We start from the raw sequence: 18897 nt of genomic DNA, 5'->3' as shown, positions 1-18897 counted from the left end.
ATTTATTTCCTTTTCCTTTCCTTCAAACTGTATACATGAGCTTGGTAATTTATTTGGAAAAAGAATGAAGACAAGGGAGTGAGCAAACTGCTTTACTTGTTTAAGCTGAACTAGAAATTATTATTTTTTCTTTCCATGAAGAAATGTTTTCCATGACTTACAAAGGAAGCACCATGGTTTTGGAGTCCCTGTCCCAAATTAGGAACTAAACAGAGGTCACCTTGTGCAGCTTCTGAGACAGTCACACAGGGTAGTAAGGTACATGGGAAGGCTGCCTGGCCCCTGCCCCCCAGACTAGGTGCTGCTGATGGCATGGAGCAGCTCCTACATCAGTCACATGTCCTCAAAGCCAAGGAAGAGATTTAGTTACATGAGTCATATTAAGTTCATATGTATTTTCCAGTGGTAATAAAAAACCCAGAGGATGGGAGCTGTGTTTTGGGAAGTTTTTCCATAGGGGCTGGAGTCCCAGCACCTGCCCCATCACTGCACAGGCTTGCTGTGTCTGTAGAAGGCTGCTGGGTGGCTGGAGAAGGAGGACTCCTTCCCACAACACTTACTTTCTGCTCTCTGAAATGACCTGCGCTCACCCATTGCAACTTGTAGTATGGTATTAGCTGCTCTGAAAATATATATTCTCTCCTCTCACTGGAGCGCTGGAGAATTAAAGGGCTCATCTCCTTTAACGCATAATAGGATATGTCTTGTCAGCACAGTGTTCCAGAATGAAAAACATGTAAACAAAAGTATGAGAAATGTTAATGCAGAAAATGGCCAAGCAGATTAGTGTGTTAAGCACCTCCTGTACAATGGAGATAAGAGGGTTATACAGACTTCTAAACATCTTTATAACATACCTCTTAAACTGTTTATTTTTGTAAATTTTTTGTTATAACACAGAAAACTTGCTGTATATCTTACAGGCTCTTTTCTCTGAAGATGCAGGATGAAACCCAGGCTCAGCTAAAGCCAGTGACCAAAAGCCTCTGGATTTCAGCAGAGCTGGGATTTCACCCACAAACTCTTCCCTGTTAGACAGCTTAGGTTAATTGAGTTAACAATTACCTCCCATGTGATGACCAGCTCTGAACAGCTTCCTCCTCCTCCGCTGACGTTCATCGGTGCCACGACAGGAACTGGAGAAGAAAAGACATCAGTGCTTGCAACTACCCACTGCTACTGCTGGGGGTCTTGGCAACTGGACCATTAGAGCTTTTCCCAGCTCACATGCAGCTATTCTGCCTCTCAACACTTGGAGCAGGGACTATATTATACAACAGTACATTTTAAATTAACTGAAATTATGTTTACACATTTTCAAGTTTATAAGGCTGAAGCCACAGATGTATTTGATACATGAGTACCCTGGTTCAAAAAATTAATTAAAGAAGCTAGTAGCATCAAGTATCTGACATTATTATGCCTCATCAACTAATTGGCAAAATGATGTTCCGTTCAGACTGTAGCTGCAACACTACTGATTTACTAATTATGCATTTGTTCGGTAAACATGTTGTTGGAGAAATATATTAATTTTTTAAATTGGCTCTATGCTTTTCTTAGGAAATTCAAAGCTCATAATTTACTTTTCTGCTTTTCCCAAGACTATAAGTGTACAAAAGTTCATTGATTAGAGTTTCGTTTCCCCAGTGTTGCTCCAGCTGCACGGCACCACAGGTACAGAGCTAAGGTCAAGCCATGTGCTGGTGTTCCAGGCTGAAGGGACTTCTCATCACTCAAACAGCTCTTGGTGGAGAGGCAAGGAAAATATCAGCATTTCTTGCCTTTTGCTCTATATTTCCATAAACATGCCCACAGCATTAGCCTAAAAATATTGCCAGTTTTTGTGGATTGTGATGTAATGGATAGAACTTGGACAAACCAGCCTTCTGCTTATTGTATAGTTTGCTATAGATCTACTTGTGAGGATGATATTTTGTTCTTCTGGAGAAGTATAAAAAAGAGGACAACCCTGGAAGTGACTGAGACAGAAGCCCCTTATAAGAAGGCATTTATACTTGCCATTTCTAAAACCTTGGTACTATTTTTCAAATTTTCAAAAATTGCTTCTTCATTCTCTTCATTCAGCTCTCACTGAATACTGGGTGTGTCGAGACAGGGCTGAAGACAGGTCAGAAAGAGGTGGGACAGTTACATCTGAGAAGTTTTTTCAGAGATTTTTGCAAGTTTTGCCAAGTCTGCCTGTCCTTCCCCATGCCTTCTACCCAGCATTAGCCCAGCTGCAGTAGAAGCAATAAAGGTGACAGACCTTTAAGTTCACAGAAATTTATGTGAACCCGCTGTCACTTCTAGACTCGAGTCCACAGATAAATCTTTACCTAATGTCATTCTCTCTAGAAATGTAGAAATTTCACAATAATTTTGTTGTGCAGTCATAAAAGTGAGAGCAAATGTAAACAGAGCAGTCTCTTTTGGAGAGTTTAGCATAGGTACTGAAATTTGTCACTCACACTCAATGTCTTTGTGCACAACAGAGGCAAATAATCTGAGACTGAAAAGAACAGCTTTAAAGGAAAAAAATGAGGAAACAGACTTTTGAGCCTAGTATTTCACTGTTTCATGAACCAGTTGATGCTTAATTAGTTCATGTGTTAAATGTGCTCAGTACTTACTACATTTGCATGGGGAAAAATTTGTACTGCTGCTCAGCAGAGCCTCAACTGGGTCATAGTTGAGAAACAGATGAAAATTTACAGCTAAGTGCACCAACAGAGGCTCAATTAATTCTCAGCTCCATTTTAATGAAATGAACAGTGGCTCATTTGCATCCACAAATCTACTAATGCTCAGATTTCAGCTGGCAAAATAGCTATTACAACAGTGAAGTTCAAATTCACCCTTTCATGGCCAATCTTCTGCTGTCCACACTGTGATACTGTTTTCAGTTTCCTATTTTGATTAAAAGAAATAAAGATAAGCTGTTACTTCTCTCATTGCGCAGCAATGCTTTGAGACAGAATGATTTGCAGCAGTGAAAAGGTTAAGCAACTAAAACCTGAAGTGAGTCTTTCTATTCCTTTTGTTAAGCTTTATATGGGGCTACACTGTAAGGAAATAATGTTTCTTGTGGTATTGCCATGATAAGTAATATTAATTTTATTGTTGCTTTCTCTTGCCAGCCATAGCCTTGTGAATCCCTCTAAGAAGAAAAAAAAAAAAAAAAAAAGCTTTAAAAGATGAAAGCTTTTACTGACTGTGTAGGTGGTTTTGAATATCACACTTTACAAAACCCCACTGTGGCAACAGCAAGAAAGACCTTCTCTAGAATAATTTTGACTTCATGATCAATCATGTAATGGAGAACGTATATCTGTGATGCTCTGCTGGGAAATTTAGAAAAATCTGGCCTCTTCCTGTCTCCAGCTTTTCTGCAGACTTTTCACATTGTCCCTCTGCTCCTTGCAGGTTCCCTGTAGTTCTCCTGGTTCTTGGGTACCACTTAGGCATGCATCCCCAGACACCTAAGTGCAGGCAGGATCAGTGCGTCTTTCCAGGAGGGAAGCTCTCAAGGTCTTCCCTTTGCTTGGGAGCAGCCTAAAATCTGTTTTACTACCACACTTTTTTTTTTTCCTGACAGCTGATAAGACTCATTTGATGTCTTTCTGCACTTGGAAAGCTGACAAAATCTATCAAAATTAGTGTTCTAACGATCAAATAGTTTTTTCTGGCATCATTACTCAGTATAAGTTTTTGCTTCAACAATAGTAAAAAGAACTTATTAAATTGAAATCAACTGATTTAATACGTTTGGAAGTAATTCTGCCTTGGGACAAATATTGTAGGTATTCTGAGACGCAGATGGATCCCTCTTTCTAAGGATATGTGTAATTTCTGCTCTGTAATGTACCATGCTGTATTTTGAGTTCCGTCTTGAAATGCAGCTTGTCAAACTTCAGAGCTTAGCAAATGAGATAAACAGAGAAGAGAAAGTGGATTGTAAAAGCTGCTTCCATTTTACTGCTTTCCATCCTGTAAACACTGATTTTATAGGTGGGAGAGAGTTGATAAGCAGGGGGCTGGGAGAAACATAAACCAAACCAAATGTTTGGGCTTCAAATAAATTGTACCAAACTGAGTAGGTCAAAGGACTGACAAGGTTGGTCATACAAGAAAGAGTCCTCTTCCTATGAGGTTCCAAGTCCCAGAAGATAAATGTGTAAAGGTCAAAGAGACAGATAGTAAGGATCCTGCCCTAGAGTCAGTGGAAGCTATTAGTTTCACTGGGCTTTGGATGCTGTAATTTGTTTCCTCCAGTTAAAGCCAATATCCCTGTCCCTGCTGATGCTCAGATATCAAACACCCTCGTCAGCAAAGGCATTGCATGCTTGTGCTAGGAAATGCCAGAGAGCTGGCTTTATAATTTTCTATGCAAGTCCCTGAGCAGCATATAAATGCAGTTATAATTGGAAGAAAACAAATGTTGGTCCCCAATCGCTTGAATGAAAGTTTGTGTCCAGGCATGGGGATTAGGTATATTCTGGGACATATCAAAGGGAGGAAACATGGGCCATCTCCAGACTTTATTGCTGGCCCCGAATGATTTCCAAAGCAGAGAGCAAGGGGTGTGGTACCTCAGCTATGCCCAAGCATCCTTTGCATGGGGAGTGCAGATCAGCTGTCATGAAGCCATAGCAGCCACAGGCTGAAATGCCAGATAGGTATGTAAGTAACCGTGTAAGAGCAAGTGACTCTGCTGGAGTGAAATTCTCATGCTCAGGAGCTGGCAATGTGCCTGTATGGAAAAAATGGAGAGAAACTAGGGACTTACCTGCTGCTTTAGTTTTCAGTAGCGCTGATGGTCTGCTTGGCTCCCCAATTCCAATGCTATTGTTGGCAACCACACGGAACTCATACTCAACCCAAGGGCTTAAGTCAACCGCTGTTGCCGTGTGAGTCCTACCATTAATAACTTCGGGAACTAAAGGTAAAATAAACATGTCATGACAATTTATTTTTGGAGTAATTAATGGTATATGCAAAAAATACAAGGCAACTCTGAAATTGCTCACCTGTTGAGACTGCCTGCCATCCAATTGAGAAAGGAGTCCTCATCTGAACACTGTAGATCTGGACTGGACTGTTATTATCTATTCCAGACTTCCAGGATAACACAGCAGTAGTACTAGAAATATGTTCAACTTTAACATCTTCTGGTGGACCTGGGGGGCCTAATATGATTCGCATTTTAACATGAAGGCATTAGGAAGAGAAGATTCATTGCTGGGTTGAGTTGGCAACTCCTACTTTCTCAAGTCAGTGTAATTATTCATGAAGCTGCATTTTCATAAAAGCAGCACAGTCTCTAAATGATGGCTTCATGCCTGTATTACATTTTTCTAATTAATGAGGGGGTTTGAGTCAGGAAAACTAATGTCTTTATGTTACTAATAGGAAAACTACAAACAAGGGAATTTTTTTTTTGTCTGACAAAGAAAGTTACCCGATGTGTCTTTTGTTGAACCATCCAACATTTTGAGAATTCTTACTGAATTTAATCAAAATTGAGGTTCAGAAAGAACACAAGACCATGCAGTCTACAGATTTCTGATTTCTGCTAGGGTTTAGAGAATCTTCTCCCACCACAGCAGCATTTCTCTTGCTTCTGGCACTAAAAAGATTAGTTAGTTGACCACAGAAAATAACCTTTCCTATTATCTCCAAATAGTGGAAAGGAACCAGGTCTCTCGTTTTTTTACAGCTTGCACAGTGACCCAGAGATACCCAGCAAGGAGCAGGTGACAGCATTCTGCTGAAAGCAGAGGAGTTCTTCATGCCCTGCCATCTTGACCTGCGTGGCCAGAAAAGTTTACCTTCCAAAGAGGCCGTGGCAGGCTTGCATGGATCTGCCTGGATTAGCTGTGCACTAGGATCACACTGGCCAGAATCTCAATCTAATTTGGGGGCTAAGAGTACAAGATATATAACATTCTTCTATTTAAGTGTTGAATTGATATCCTCGGAACCATTTAAACGATGGCTGATCCTAAGAATTTCTAATTCCTCTATGTGTCTACATCTAACAGACATACCTCTTACAAGTATATCTGCTGTTGCAGATTGACTGTCTAAAGTTGTTTGTACCATGCACACATATTTCCCAGAATGATGTAGCTGAATATTTCTTATCATCAAGTCCCCAGCAGATTCCTGGAGATACAAAGAAAGTAAACTAATCACTCACAACACGCTTTCCACACTGGACATTTTTATAAATTGCCCAATATTAATAACAAATTCAGATTTTAAATTAAAATATTCATAGCTATCATCAGTTTCTTTCATGTGGACATTTTTATTATGGTTTCACAAATAACTCAAGGGCCTTTATGAAATTTAAGAAAGAAAAATAAATGGCTGCAGCCCTTGTAAAGAAACAGTGATTTGCCATGCATATAAATAGTGAAGGAAGAATTATGATAAATGTTTGTGTCGTCTAAAGACTGTGGCAAGTAGTTTCATTAAGCATTAAGGAGAATAAAAAACTTACTCTTCCAATTATTTCAAAATGATGTATTCCTCTAGTAAAATCAATTGTATTGCCATTGAATGACCATGTGAACACCACATCAACGGAGGGGTCATGAGACACCTGGCATGGAAGGACTATGCTTTCTCCAACAGTTACATCCATATTAGAAGGTGGAATAGTAATTACAGTCCTTTCTGTGGATACAGAAAAAAAAACCCTCTTCTTTATTAACATGCTTATAAAAATAGTAGATCTTGAATGAATTTTGTACCATTTGTGAAATGATTTAAAATTGGCCCAAATGTTCCATAATAAAGAAAATTATCTCTAATCTAATGATGATTTCAGAACACTCTTACCCGTGTGTAGCCCATTACTTTCGCAGTATCAATACAACGAGCACGCTGTGTGCCTCTGAGAGCGAGCAGATGTCAGAGGCAACATGCTCAATTAGTCATATGTTACTTTGTAAAGCCCATAGTCAGTAGATATGATTTCAGCTCAAAAAGTGCAGACTTTGTTATTAAGACTGTTAAAAATATGCCCACGGTTCTTCAAACTTGAAAATCTCTTCTTACAGGAAACTGCAGCAAAAGCAAAATTGCTCTCTAGCTCCGCTTGCTCTATACATTAAGATCCTTAATCTATATTAATGTTAGTGATAGTTTACCACACAGTCTTGCTTATGTTACAGCTTCAGAAAAGATATCTTTACAGACAGAAAAAATATTTATGCATTTTTAACCCCTTACACTTAGAAACAAAGTTGCAATTCTTATTAGGGGAAGTTGTACATGAAGGGGAAAGAAATAGGTTTATATGGTTTCGCTTTTGTTGATATGACTGGCAGATAGATTAGAGATAACAACCACTTTGCTGTAAGCAATTCCCTTGAATAAAGCTTTTGTGCATGAAAGTGTTACAAAATGGTGAGAATTTAGAGGCACAGGAATAAAATGAGAGCAGATCTATTCAACAGTATTAATATGTTCTGAAAATAATGTGAGAGGAGAAGAAAATGTTCACTAACTGTATTAATTCAGCATTCATTCTAGCTTAACCCTACATGTTAGAAATGTACTTAAAAATTTGGGATTTTGGTTTTACCGAGGCCTTGGTTCCAGAGGGTTGATGCATGGTAGGGCATCCAACCCCTTACCTTCCAACACGTTTTCATTCAGACTGTCACCATCATTGCAGTATCTGGTTAATATGTAGGTACAGACAGGCAATATGGCTGAAAATTGAAGGACTTCTTCCCAGTATCGGAGCTGCACTTGATGGGTGACTGTTATGGCAGGGGTCAAGCAGCAACAAGGTAGAATGTTGCATTTTCTGCTACTCTTAAAAAAAAAAAAAAAAAAAAACACCATCTGGATGTCACTAGTTTCAGTGATATACCTGCTGCAGGCACCGGGTAACTTTTCCCAAGGAAAACAAGGAAGAACTTGTCTGATTTTTATTGTTATAGGCAAATTAGGTGGTTTTTTCTGGCATTATTAAGAGAGCGATGGAGTGAATTAGAGCTCAGACTTGGAACACGCTTCCTTGGAATTCTCTGTGTGCTCTGATTGCTCTTCACAGCCACCTAAACCCGTCATTGTGGGAGCTCCATCAGTTTGTCTGAAGTCAAGGACTGCAGAAATGTGAAGGTCTCAGCTGACTGCCTTGAAGATACTAGATCATCAGGTGAGAGAAACTCCTCCTCTCCCTGGAAGCAGTGTGTCAGGCGCAATAAATTCCAGACGATTCAAGGGCCATATTCTTTGTTGGCACAACTCCACTGATTTCAGCACATGCTGGCAAAGAACTTGGCTCCATAAATCTCAAATTAAATAATTCTATTGTGAAGTACAGGTAACTTTTACAGAATAATGTTGAAAGGCATCTGGGAACTACAGAGAATGTTCACAAAGTTTTCTTTCCTTGCTTTTTCTCCTGTACTTCTTATTCTCACAGCTGAAATAGGACTGCATGAGTAACACTTTGAAGAGAAAAATTCTATTACTTGCAATAATTCTGTATACGTTAGAAGAAGAAAAATGAAATACTACCCTGGTGTATGTTAAAAATGGGAAAGCTGCTTTCCTGCTAGCTGGAATTTCTCTTTGCCACTAGCAGGTGGAGAGGCAAAATCTGCTGGCCTGATACAGTCCTCCAAACTCATAATCTCTTCCTTCAAACCATCCTGTAAGACTCCCTCCTTAAGCCTATAAACCCTGTGCATCTCTACACTAAGCTTTTAAAGCCAACGAAACATGACGTCGAAGAAACAAAATCTTCCCCAGAACACCACAATTGGCCTGAAAGTGGAAACTCTACATTGCTCTGAACATTTATGGTGTGCTTGCTCCCAGACTCCACTTGGGTTTTGACTGCTCTGCCTTTAGCTGTGCAGGAGAGATGTCTCCACACATATTCTCTCATAAATAATGCAAAAGGTTACATCTGATTTACAAGAGGATGTCGAAAGGTCTGGCAAGTCAGCCTGGGCTGTGCCCAGCCTTGTGTAGCCCCTGGGTCTGACCTGTGTGGTGGGGCTGGGAGAACCAGGAGGTGGGAACCAGCTCCTTTGGGATCGCGGCAAAGGGTCACCTCCACAGCTCCTTCTGGACAAATATAAAAATTTTGAAAAAAAAATATATTCTATGGAACCCTCTAGTGAACACATAGCTTGGAATATCAGAACACAAAAGATTCTTCTTAGAATACAACAAATCCCAATACTTATATGCTGTTAGTTTTATAAGAAATCTGCTTTCTTCTTGGCATTAGCCTGTTTGCCTCCATCAAAAAAACTTCCCTTTTGTGAATTATACTGGGTTTCTGTGCGAGGTGTGGCTTTTTAGCAGTGTTAGCAAAAAATCCATTTCATTATGGTATTATCATCCTCTTGTATCTCCTGTTCTAGCCTACTCATATCCAGTGAACCAGAGTGGTTCACTTGTGTGATATTTTCTGCTTCTTTTATGGGGTTGTCTTTAAGACTTCCACCTCAAATACTTTTAAAAGCTTCTTAAAAGCTCTTGTTTCTACATTATCTATCTATCTTGCTTAGCAACTGCAGACATGCATTATATGGCAAATCCCATTCCAGAGGAACAAATAGATAAGATGTTGCAAGTGCTGGAGGTATAATAAAGACTTCTCACACAAAGCATAAACAACTCAATGAGCAGCAATAAACTTAATTTGCACATTAGATATGCTTTTCCAAGTTCTGACATTTCAGTTGAAAATAATGCTGAAGCAATGAGGCCTATAATTGAACAGCCAAAACTTCTCCAGAGGGGAAACAGAAACAAATGTTCCCTCCAAACAAGATCATTTTATACCATGTTGTTACTCAGTGTTTTAATAAACTTCATAAATGGCAAACAAATTTTTTTTTTCATGTTTTATTGTGATTTTCCCATATTGCTCCATTAAGATGTATGTATGTGATATGTGAAATAGTATATAACCATAACAAAGTCAGAGCTGCCTAAACCCTAAACTTCTGGGTTTATTCATTGCTAGCTGTGCTGTGACATTGTCTCAGATTACACATTGCACTGCATCAATGCTAATTGCTCTTTCATAATGTGAGTATGAAAAAGATTTTGCCAGCTGCAGTAGGTTAGGGAGGAGGTCATGCCTGCAGGCTAGAGAAACCATTCTGAAGTCATTGAAAACAAGAATATTAAGAAAAAAGAGAGTTACAAATTACATTTAATAATGTCCTCTTCTCCTAACTACAGACGTTATTACTGTTCACTGTTTTGCAAAACTGATAAATATGCTTATTATAATCTCAGCAATGCCACTTTTTAATTTGTTTTCCTCGTTTAAAATCAACAAATATGAATACTTGTATAAGAAAACATCGGCATTTAAAAGATCATGTGAGAGCAGAGAGAAAAAAAACATACTGATTTTTCCTCAGTTTTCTTTTTTTTTTTTTTCTGTTTTTCTGCTAGTGATCAAAGATCAGAGCACAGTCATTTAATATACTGCTCATAGAAATAGTTATACAAACATTATCTCTTTTAACATCCTCTATCTCTGGACTAGTCCACCTGAGCGATAAGTTTACACAAATTGTTTTTATTAATGGAAATAGACCATCCATAAGCACAGCAAAAACTTGAAGCAAAGAATTGTTTTGAATATAATGGACTTTAATGTGTTTCACGAGGTATTTAACTGTTTCAAAGAAGGGTGAAAAATACTGCAGGGAAGACACCTCCTGCAGAGCATCACCCAGTTGGAACCAGAGCCAGCATGCGCAGTTGCAACAGCAGCTCAGCACCAGTGCAAAGCTGCAGCCTGGGAGGGAAGGAGAATTCCAGCAGATGTGAGACATGGTGTGTCTCCTATGCAATACCATGATTTTCTGGATGTTTAAACGGATAACCACAGGATGGCTATTAGGGAAGTAAACTATGCACCTCCAACTAAAACATCACTCTTAACTAGATGCTCCATGGCACATCTCATCAGATCCCATCAGCCATTTCATCTTAGAGGATGTAGGATTGGGCTTTTTGTAACGATCCTGATGGGACAAGTTAATAGTGATGACTCTAAAAGAGGAAAGTCACTTTCTTCTTAAAGAGAGAATTAAAATTTTATCTTATTTACATAATGGAGAAAAAAATAATGGTAATGTGAGAGGAGGATGTTCTTCATTCTCCCTTCAGAAACAAAGGCCTGTTGAGTTACATTAGCCGGTAGTTAACAGTTGAAATAGTTTAATTAAACCAAAATCTTATGTAAGAAAATGTAAGGAAAAAAAATCAAATGCATTCAGACAATGGGGTGTCCTGTGAAATTATGTATCTTAGTATCAATATCCAGGAAAACAAACTAGTCTGAAAGCATAGAGGATCCCCTAACGGATCCCTCATTTTATTAATAATGCAGCAATTAGGCTCAGGGAGGGCTGTGGAGGATGGCCATTTTAATATTCAGAATCAAAAGTCATATGAAGGGCCAAAAAAGAGGTTTTGTTTGGCTCTGATTTGGAGTTATTTACCAAGGCAGCGCACAGCAGCTGGGATGCACAGAAGGAGTGGGTGGCTTCAGGATCTGCTGGAACATAACACATACAACATATATCTGCCCTATGCTGAAGAAAATAAACCCACCTGATTTTCAACTTACTTCATAACGTCTTATTTCTTTTTGGCGCCCCAGCTTTAAACTCTCTTCCACAGTCTCAGACACGATATAAATTGGAAATGAGCTGAATAAACTCATCCAAGGCCACTGCACAGGGTACATCCACCCTCCAAACTGCCTCCGTGCTGTTTCAAACCCTGGGTGCCCAGTGCCTGCAACGGTGCAGCCTACACCTGTGACGTCTAATTGATACTGCAATACAAATATAATTATTAATGTTCCTACATGTTTCTGTGGATATCTTAGGAGACCTCCCTGATAACCACATTGATCACCAGAGTGGCGTGGTCCTGAGGTTTTCTTTGCTGTGGGCAGTGGAGAGCTCAGCTTCGGCTTTAAACTGCAAGTGAAAACCTGTCAATACCAGCAATGATTAGCACAGTCTTGGGCATTCCAATGGAAAAAAAAAAAAAAACCACATACTTTCTAATATTCATAAAGCACAAAAGAAAATACTAAAGTACCTTTCACAATCAGATTCCCTGAATTTCTGGCAACTCCAAACTGATTTGTTGCTATACAAGTGTACACCCCAGCATCTGCTTTGGTGATGTTATAGAGCCTGAGACTGCCATCCTCTAATAAGATGATCCTGGGGAAAAAAAAAAATAAAACCAAAGAAGAATAAAAAAAGACTTCTGTTACAGGAACTGTAATAGAAATGCAATGGTACTTCAAATATTTAAATGCTTCCATTATACTTTTTCTCTTCTACAACAAGCTGGTTATGTATCAACCAATTTTCACCTCTGCTTATTATTGATTTCTATATTAGGAATGTTATATTGACATACTGGACTTCACCATTAGCTTATCTAGCTGATGCTCTTGCAGAAAATTTGAGAGTCTCAAGGGAAAGAAGGAAGACCCAACTTGTTACCTAATTGTGCTATATTTTGCCTTGGGGGGCTTTTTTTTTCATATCCCAATGCTCCTATGCCATATTAATGTTGTGTTTGAGCCCAGCTGCCTGTGCAATTTTGTCAGGATTATTAAAAGATATTAGCAGACTAGCTGAGATCCTGAAATGCCATCTCACAAGCCAAGGAGCCAAATCAAACACATCACTGCCTCTTAGGGCCCTCAAATCACCTTATTAGTCACAATGTTGTTTACATCAGTTTGCAGAGTTTTGGGTAAATTGCACTTAGTAGTAATTTCAGGACCACTGGTGGGTTTTATGGACAAAATTAATTTCTAAGCTTGTTCACACTATTCTTCACGTTAATGAGATACTTAGGATGTAAGTCAGTATAGAGTTGAGCATATGTTTTCCTTGGGTAAGCTTTCACTGCATACCTGACACCTTTTTGCTTTTACACACGAGGACAGCACTACAGGGTTTTGCGATTTTCTGCACAAATACATGGAAAACATATCTATCAAAGGTAGAGAGCTTCAAAACGAAAACTGAATTAGGTAAGCAATTAACTTTTGGGCAGAAAATAATATTATCCTGTAATGTTTTGTTAATTTTGTGTCCATTCTTCCATGCACCTGTAGCACCTGGTAGATGTTGAAATTCTTGACCAATTTTTTCTGAGTTTAGAGGAAGGACCGTGGGCTGAAAGACATGAAGTTCTTGGAAGTTTCATGAAAATAGGCTCAGGGTCTCTATGTACATCCTCTCTTGCCAGTGAGGCCACTGCATGAGCACACTCCTTAGTGGGCATCAGAGAATCCGCACCTGTCTGGGGAAGAGCTGCATTCAAATGCCACACCTTCCTCCATCTGACAAGATCCAGTTGTAGAGTCACAAATCCACAGGAAACCAAGCTTTGTTCATTCCAGTGCTCACAGAAGCACTGCATTTTTTTTTTCATATTCCTCTTTTAATTGACATTTAAATCTAATACAAGATTCCTTTTGTAAAAAGAAAATATCTAATTCATGCATCACAGCTTGGGTTTTTCATATTTATAACTAGCAACATACGATGGGATGATGTAATGGATTATTAAAGGAAACGAACAATAACAAGAGCAGAAGTTGAAGCTGGCAGTAATATCATAGCAACTAAACACACAAAAACATCACACACAAACACACTCCCAGCCTTGCAGCTGATGGAGGGAAGCACTAGACTTGGATTGCTGGCAGTCTTCTCACTTACATCCCCCCAGTTTCACGTCTCCCTCTCTTATCCGACCTTACCCTGCTGAAAGATCTGCTCCTGAGCAGGGGTGGAAAAGGAATGAGAAAAGCTGGGATGTCCCTGCACTGCCTGGGTATTCTCTTACTGGTGTGTGGAGCTGAGAGGGGAAGGGATTTAGGCTCAAATGAAAAATCTTTGTTGCCTTGGCAATAATGACCAGGTACCGCAGCAGTTTTTTGCATGCAATTTGTAGTATGATGAAAAAATAAGGTTGGGTTTAATAATCCGTCATATATCCATGTTAAACTGGAGATGAACAAAATATGAAGCAACACAGTACGTTCTTCAATATAATGATGTATCAACTAGATGACATTTTTCAGATAAGGAAGGATGAATATGCAAGACAGAACTGAGCCTTTCTGCTGGCTTCATGACGCTGTGCACCAAAGTGAGAGACTATGGGTGCCTTTCCCTCTCAGTACAGGGACACGCCTGGTGACAGTATTTCAAAAGTAGGTTTAAATATGAAGAAATATTTGCAAGTGTTTCATTTCTGCCTCTGCAAATTTCCTTGCATTAATGATGCATTTCTTCACATCGGTTTGCACCAGACACAAGAACACACCCTCATTAGAAACCACTGATGATAAAATAGTTGATTCAATTGACTAGTTAGCTAACATACGGTGGCTTCACTAAACGGTATCAAAAGAGATTCAAGTGTGAATCAGCAAATGTTCATAAATTGGACACCTGAATAATAAGTTATAACAAGCTACCGTAGTGTCTTTCTCGCCATCAAATATTGATGCCCTGTTATTCTTACTGCAGTTGCACCTAACAGCTCTAGGTACAAATTGGAACCTAGAAGTGGACATGAGGCAAAAAAATTATAACCTCAGTCCCCACAAGCTTCCAGTGTAGGTAAATACACAGGAAAAACAGTCTGTAAAGATACAGAATAATAAAAGAGAGAATCTCTGAATGCACACGCTCCGTATGGATTACTGGCTAGGGCTTTTTCACTGAAGTTTGGCCATATCTAGCTCAGATTTTTTTCCCTGTACTCTTCATTAGGAATTGAGACCTGAATAATTCCCAGCTTCCTGGTTTATCCACTACGAGGGGTTTGTACGCACTCAAGAGCTGACGAGGTAATGTTTGATCTGAAGAAATACTGTTCTGAAACAATATTTCAATCACTGGGCAGGTTGGGGATGGAATGGCTCTTTCTAAGGATCAAAACAGAGATTTGCAAAGAGAAACCAAGGGCTAATAAAAGCTTCAGAGTTGTTTGGATCAGAGGTCACACTACCTAAAGTCAATTAGGGAGCTAGCAGTAAACAAGATACTCAGGCAGAATTTATGTAAAAGCACAAAGGACTCCAGAGTAATTAGTTAGTGGGGAAGGGAATTAAAGGGGAAAAAAAAAAAAAAAAAAAAAGTGAGTAATTTCCACCTGCACTGAGGTCCATGTCAGGAGAGGGATGAGAAAGCAGAGCACAGCAGAAAATCAAGCTGATGCATTTCAAATTCAGGAAAAAAACCCCAATGTGAAATACCAAAGCAGTTGCCTTGAACAACAAAGTTGCCGTAAACTTCCTCACAGCCACGACTTTACACCATGGGTGGGTTCAGAGGGGCTGCACTTTTTCCTCTCCCACCTGTCTTTCAACTAATGAAACTGTGATGATGAAGGCGATGGGAATATCTCCTTTAATGGGATTTGGATCAGGCTCCAATAAACTATTTAAAAAGAAGCTGTGAAACGTGTGTCTCACCTGCTGAAAGACTTGCTGAAAACTGTTAGTTTTCACATTTTAAACAGTGTGAAGGTTATAGATAATAGCTCTTAGCATTTACATCAGAAGATAAGGTAATTCCAAGCAGTGTGACAAGACAGAAAAGTTTCACTTGTCCGATATAATGCAAGTAGAATATTTTTCCTGCCAGGAAAACTGGACTTCTCTCAATAAGTAAATGGGTGCCTGCCAAGGGACAAAGAGCAAGAGATCTGAAGCAAATCTGACAAATGCACGCATGTGAAAGAAGGAGGAGAAGGAAGAATGGAATGATCTACTTAGTACACAGCTCTTCATAAAGCCAGCTGCAGCAAGGGTTTGCTTAAGCAAAAGCCTAAGTCTAAACTCACATCTCTGACTTACACCATGCTTAAACACTTACCAGGCCAGTGCCGATGCCTGTGTTCCTGCCCGAATTACACAGGTGCTACCTCTGGGTAAATAGCTTAATTAAGCTTAAAGTTACTATGAGGAAAAGAGATTAAAATCCAGTTATATAAACCCATATGAAGTTCCTGCACACAAGGGCTAATTAGAAATACCCAGAAATATCATTCCATATGTAACAAGCCTGGGAACCTACCTCTTAAAGCCCAGCTCAGAGACACTTCTAGCCCGTTTTCCATCTGCAGAACACCCATGGCAGAGGGTGAGGGCAGGGAAAGGATGCAGCGGCAGGTACCACGTCCCTTTCCCAGCACCAAGCAACCTGTAACCCGGGTTCGGATCTACAGATATTGCCTTTCTATATGGGATGAAATCTGTCTTCAGAAATGAATCCAAAGCCCTTTGAGTCTCTGCAAACCCTCAGTCCCACAACAGTTTGTGAGAAGTTTTTCCCCAGTTTATTTAAGCATAGTGACGGCCTTTTGTTTGTTTTTAATCTGTTCATTCCGTGGGATTGATCCACATCCTTGTCCTCTCTGAATGACTCCATTAATGTACAAGATAAGCATTATGCTCAGAAAGGGAAAACAGCCAACCTACCCAGGATCTGCTGGAGTCAAAACTCTGAGAAATGTTCAAAAAGCAAAGTCTGCAATGTTTCTGCAGAAGACACAGGACCAGGAAGAAGTGAGAGCTCATTAAAATTGTCACACATACTTTTTAAGTAAAGAACTTGAGAAATCAAGGAGGGATGATAGGTACTGCTTTTAATTAACCAGGCCAAACAAACCATCTCCGAAAGTGTTGTCTCATGTGAACAAAAGATTGTTGATGGCTATTTGCTTTGATCTTAAGAGCATGAAAGAATAATATGTATTTAACAAGGCAGATAGAAAAAGAAAATCTGAGAAAAGAAAGAGGTGTCAACTCATTAGATTTTAAAGTGCAGCAGAAGTCATTTTTGTGCACTGCTGTATTGTTCAGCCAATCTGTTTTAGAGAAAGGTGTGATTTTAATTCATGGATGTGAATTGCATTAATTCAATACAGCAAATGTCTTTGAAATCCCAATAAAACCAGTGGAGCTGCAGTGGTGTGAATCAAGCTTACTTCTGAAGATTTCAGCACTGCCAGGAGGGTATCCTGCCAGGGTGGCTATCCATTTAAGGGCATAAAACAATTCTTTTCAAAATAAAGTAACCCTGATACTTAATGTAAAGATTCACTCTTCTGCCTCTAACATCAAGTATCTGGCACCTCATCATGTTATTGAAGTCATCATCATAGCGCTGTGCAGATAAAAAGGGAAGGTGCTGGATCTGATGAAATCAGAGGCAAAGTAATTTTTATTATCTGATAAATCCTATTTGAAACCGTGCCTTCTCAGTCTCACTTTACTGCTCAAGAGCAAAAACAATCTTGTTTTCATAAGGGATGAAAAGATATATTGTTTATAAATTCCTTCAGATATGCTAGCAGACATTGAGACAATAACTGAGAGTTTTACAAAGATTGAGAAGCATGAGAGAGGCTGAATTAAAAAGTACAAAGGGAAAGAAGTGAGGGGCAGAAGCCTGAGCGCAGCTCTCAAGTGACTCAGAATGACTAGTGATTTATGCAGAGGTAAATGTGAGTAAAGTTTGACTGAGTGAATGAATTGTACCTGCTGATGACAGCTCTGGTATTTTTGAAAAGGTCCCACTGAGTCCCATCTGAGATCTCACTGTCTGTATGATATGTTAATGATCTTTGTACCTGTTTATCCTATTCTGAGCATAATTTGTATGCTAATCGCATTACCATTTAATAAACTATGCTTAAAAGAAGATTTTCCTTATCTGCATGCTGATATAAATGAGCTTCAGAACTGAGTGACAATTAACTGGAAATAAAATAAACGCCACTAAACTCTGTGTTAACTATTTGGATCAAAACAAAATTATACAATCTAGGTGAACAGTATTACTAAAATATTTTAGAAAAGAATACCATTAACAATGATAGAAGGTGATGCTATAACACTTTTCCTCACTATTTCCTAAAATCCCCCTCTGTTCCTAAAAAGAAACATTATTTTTGCATAGAATCTCTGCAATTTGGGACCACAAACATTTATTTTTCAGACACCTGAACTGAATTGTAGTCCATCATAAAGTTTCCAGACAAAATACAGTATTTTCAGGAGACGGTACTCCCGCTAGCATAGAATAGCAAAGGTTGTTTTGCCCTGTCTTTAACATACCCAAGTATTAAATGTGAGGCAGATATTCTCATGTGATGATCAAAGAAAAAAAAAGTGACAAAAATACCGTGTTTGTAGACATGTGTCTAAATCTATATAATAACATGTCTCAAAGCTTGCAGCCAGGGAATACTGGGCAACAGCACTTCTGCATGTACGGGAAAGAAAGATGCGCCAACCAGACCACTAGTTTAGTGATGCAACAAAACAAACAAGCAACACCCAAAAATGCTGCTTGCCATATTTTAATCCTTTCAGCTTTCTAAACCCTTGTGATAGTTCTAAGGTGTTTGCGAGCCTGTTCATCCTCAGTCTGCTGTGTTAAACAAACATGTACATTTCTGGTCTTTTCCCATGTAGAGAACTTTGTCTCATGTCACATTTACAAGATACGCTCATTTATGGGTCTTCTCTTCCCTGGGTCTGTCTTTGTCCTGTTTCAAATCTGCATCTAAACAGAGGATGTTGTGAGAGGAGAGATGTAGTAAAATGCTGGACTGAGACAAGAGCCATACCTTAGCATATCCAGGCAAAAAGAAAGATGTCTTGGTTATAAGTCTACCTTGTGCACAGGACACAAAGAAACACTATATCTATGCAGCCATACGTTGATTAGTCTGAATACACATAGCAGAAAAAAAAAATATAGTGGAAAAGTAGTAGATTGAGAAGAAAAGAATCAGGAATCAGACTTTGAGAAATTCTGTGGTGAGAAT

The 18897-nt window shown here is 39.1% G+C and overlaps 1 protein-coding gene across 1 annotated transcript in view; it reads right to left on the bottom strand.

Moving 5' to 3' along the window:
* The window catches only part of CNTN6 (contactin 6), a 42770-nt gene that overhangs the window by 10299 nt on the left and 13574 nt on the right, over window positions 1–18897 (bottom strand). Inside the window, exons 4-9 of the mRNA XM_010074552.1 lie at window positions 12118–12245; window positions 6509–6684; window positions 6051–6168; window positions 5031–5189; window positions 4790–4939; window positions 1066–1136 (exon numbers count right to left, since the gene is read on the bottom strand). Of these exons, the coding sequence (XP_010072854.1) occupies window positions 1066–1136; window positions 4790–4939; window positions 5031–5189; window positions 6051–6168; window positions 6509–6684; window positions 12118–12245 (802 nt within the window). The remainder of the gene's footprint in view (window positions 1–1065; window positions 1137–4789; window positions 4940–5030; window positions 5190–6050; window positions 6169–6508; window positions 6685–12117; window positions 12246–18897) is intronic.

The sequence above is a fragment of the Pterocles gutturalis genome, unplaced genomic scaffold (assembly GCF_000699245.1).
Source record: "Pterocles gutturalis isolate BGI_N339 unplaced genomic scaffold, ASM69924v1 scaffold23067, whole genome shotgun sequence".
Classification (NCBI taxonomy): Eukaryota; Metazoa; Chordata; class Aves; order Pterocliformes; family Pteroclidae; genus Pterocles; species Pterocles gutturalis.
This window is presented reverse-complemented; position numbering and strand designations above follow the sequence as displayed.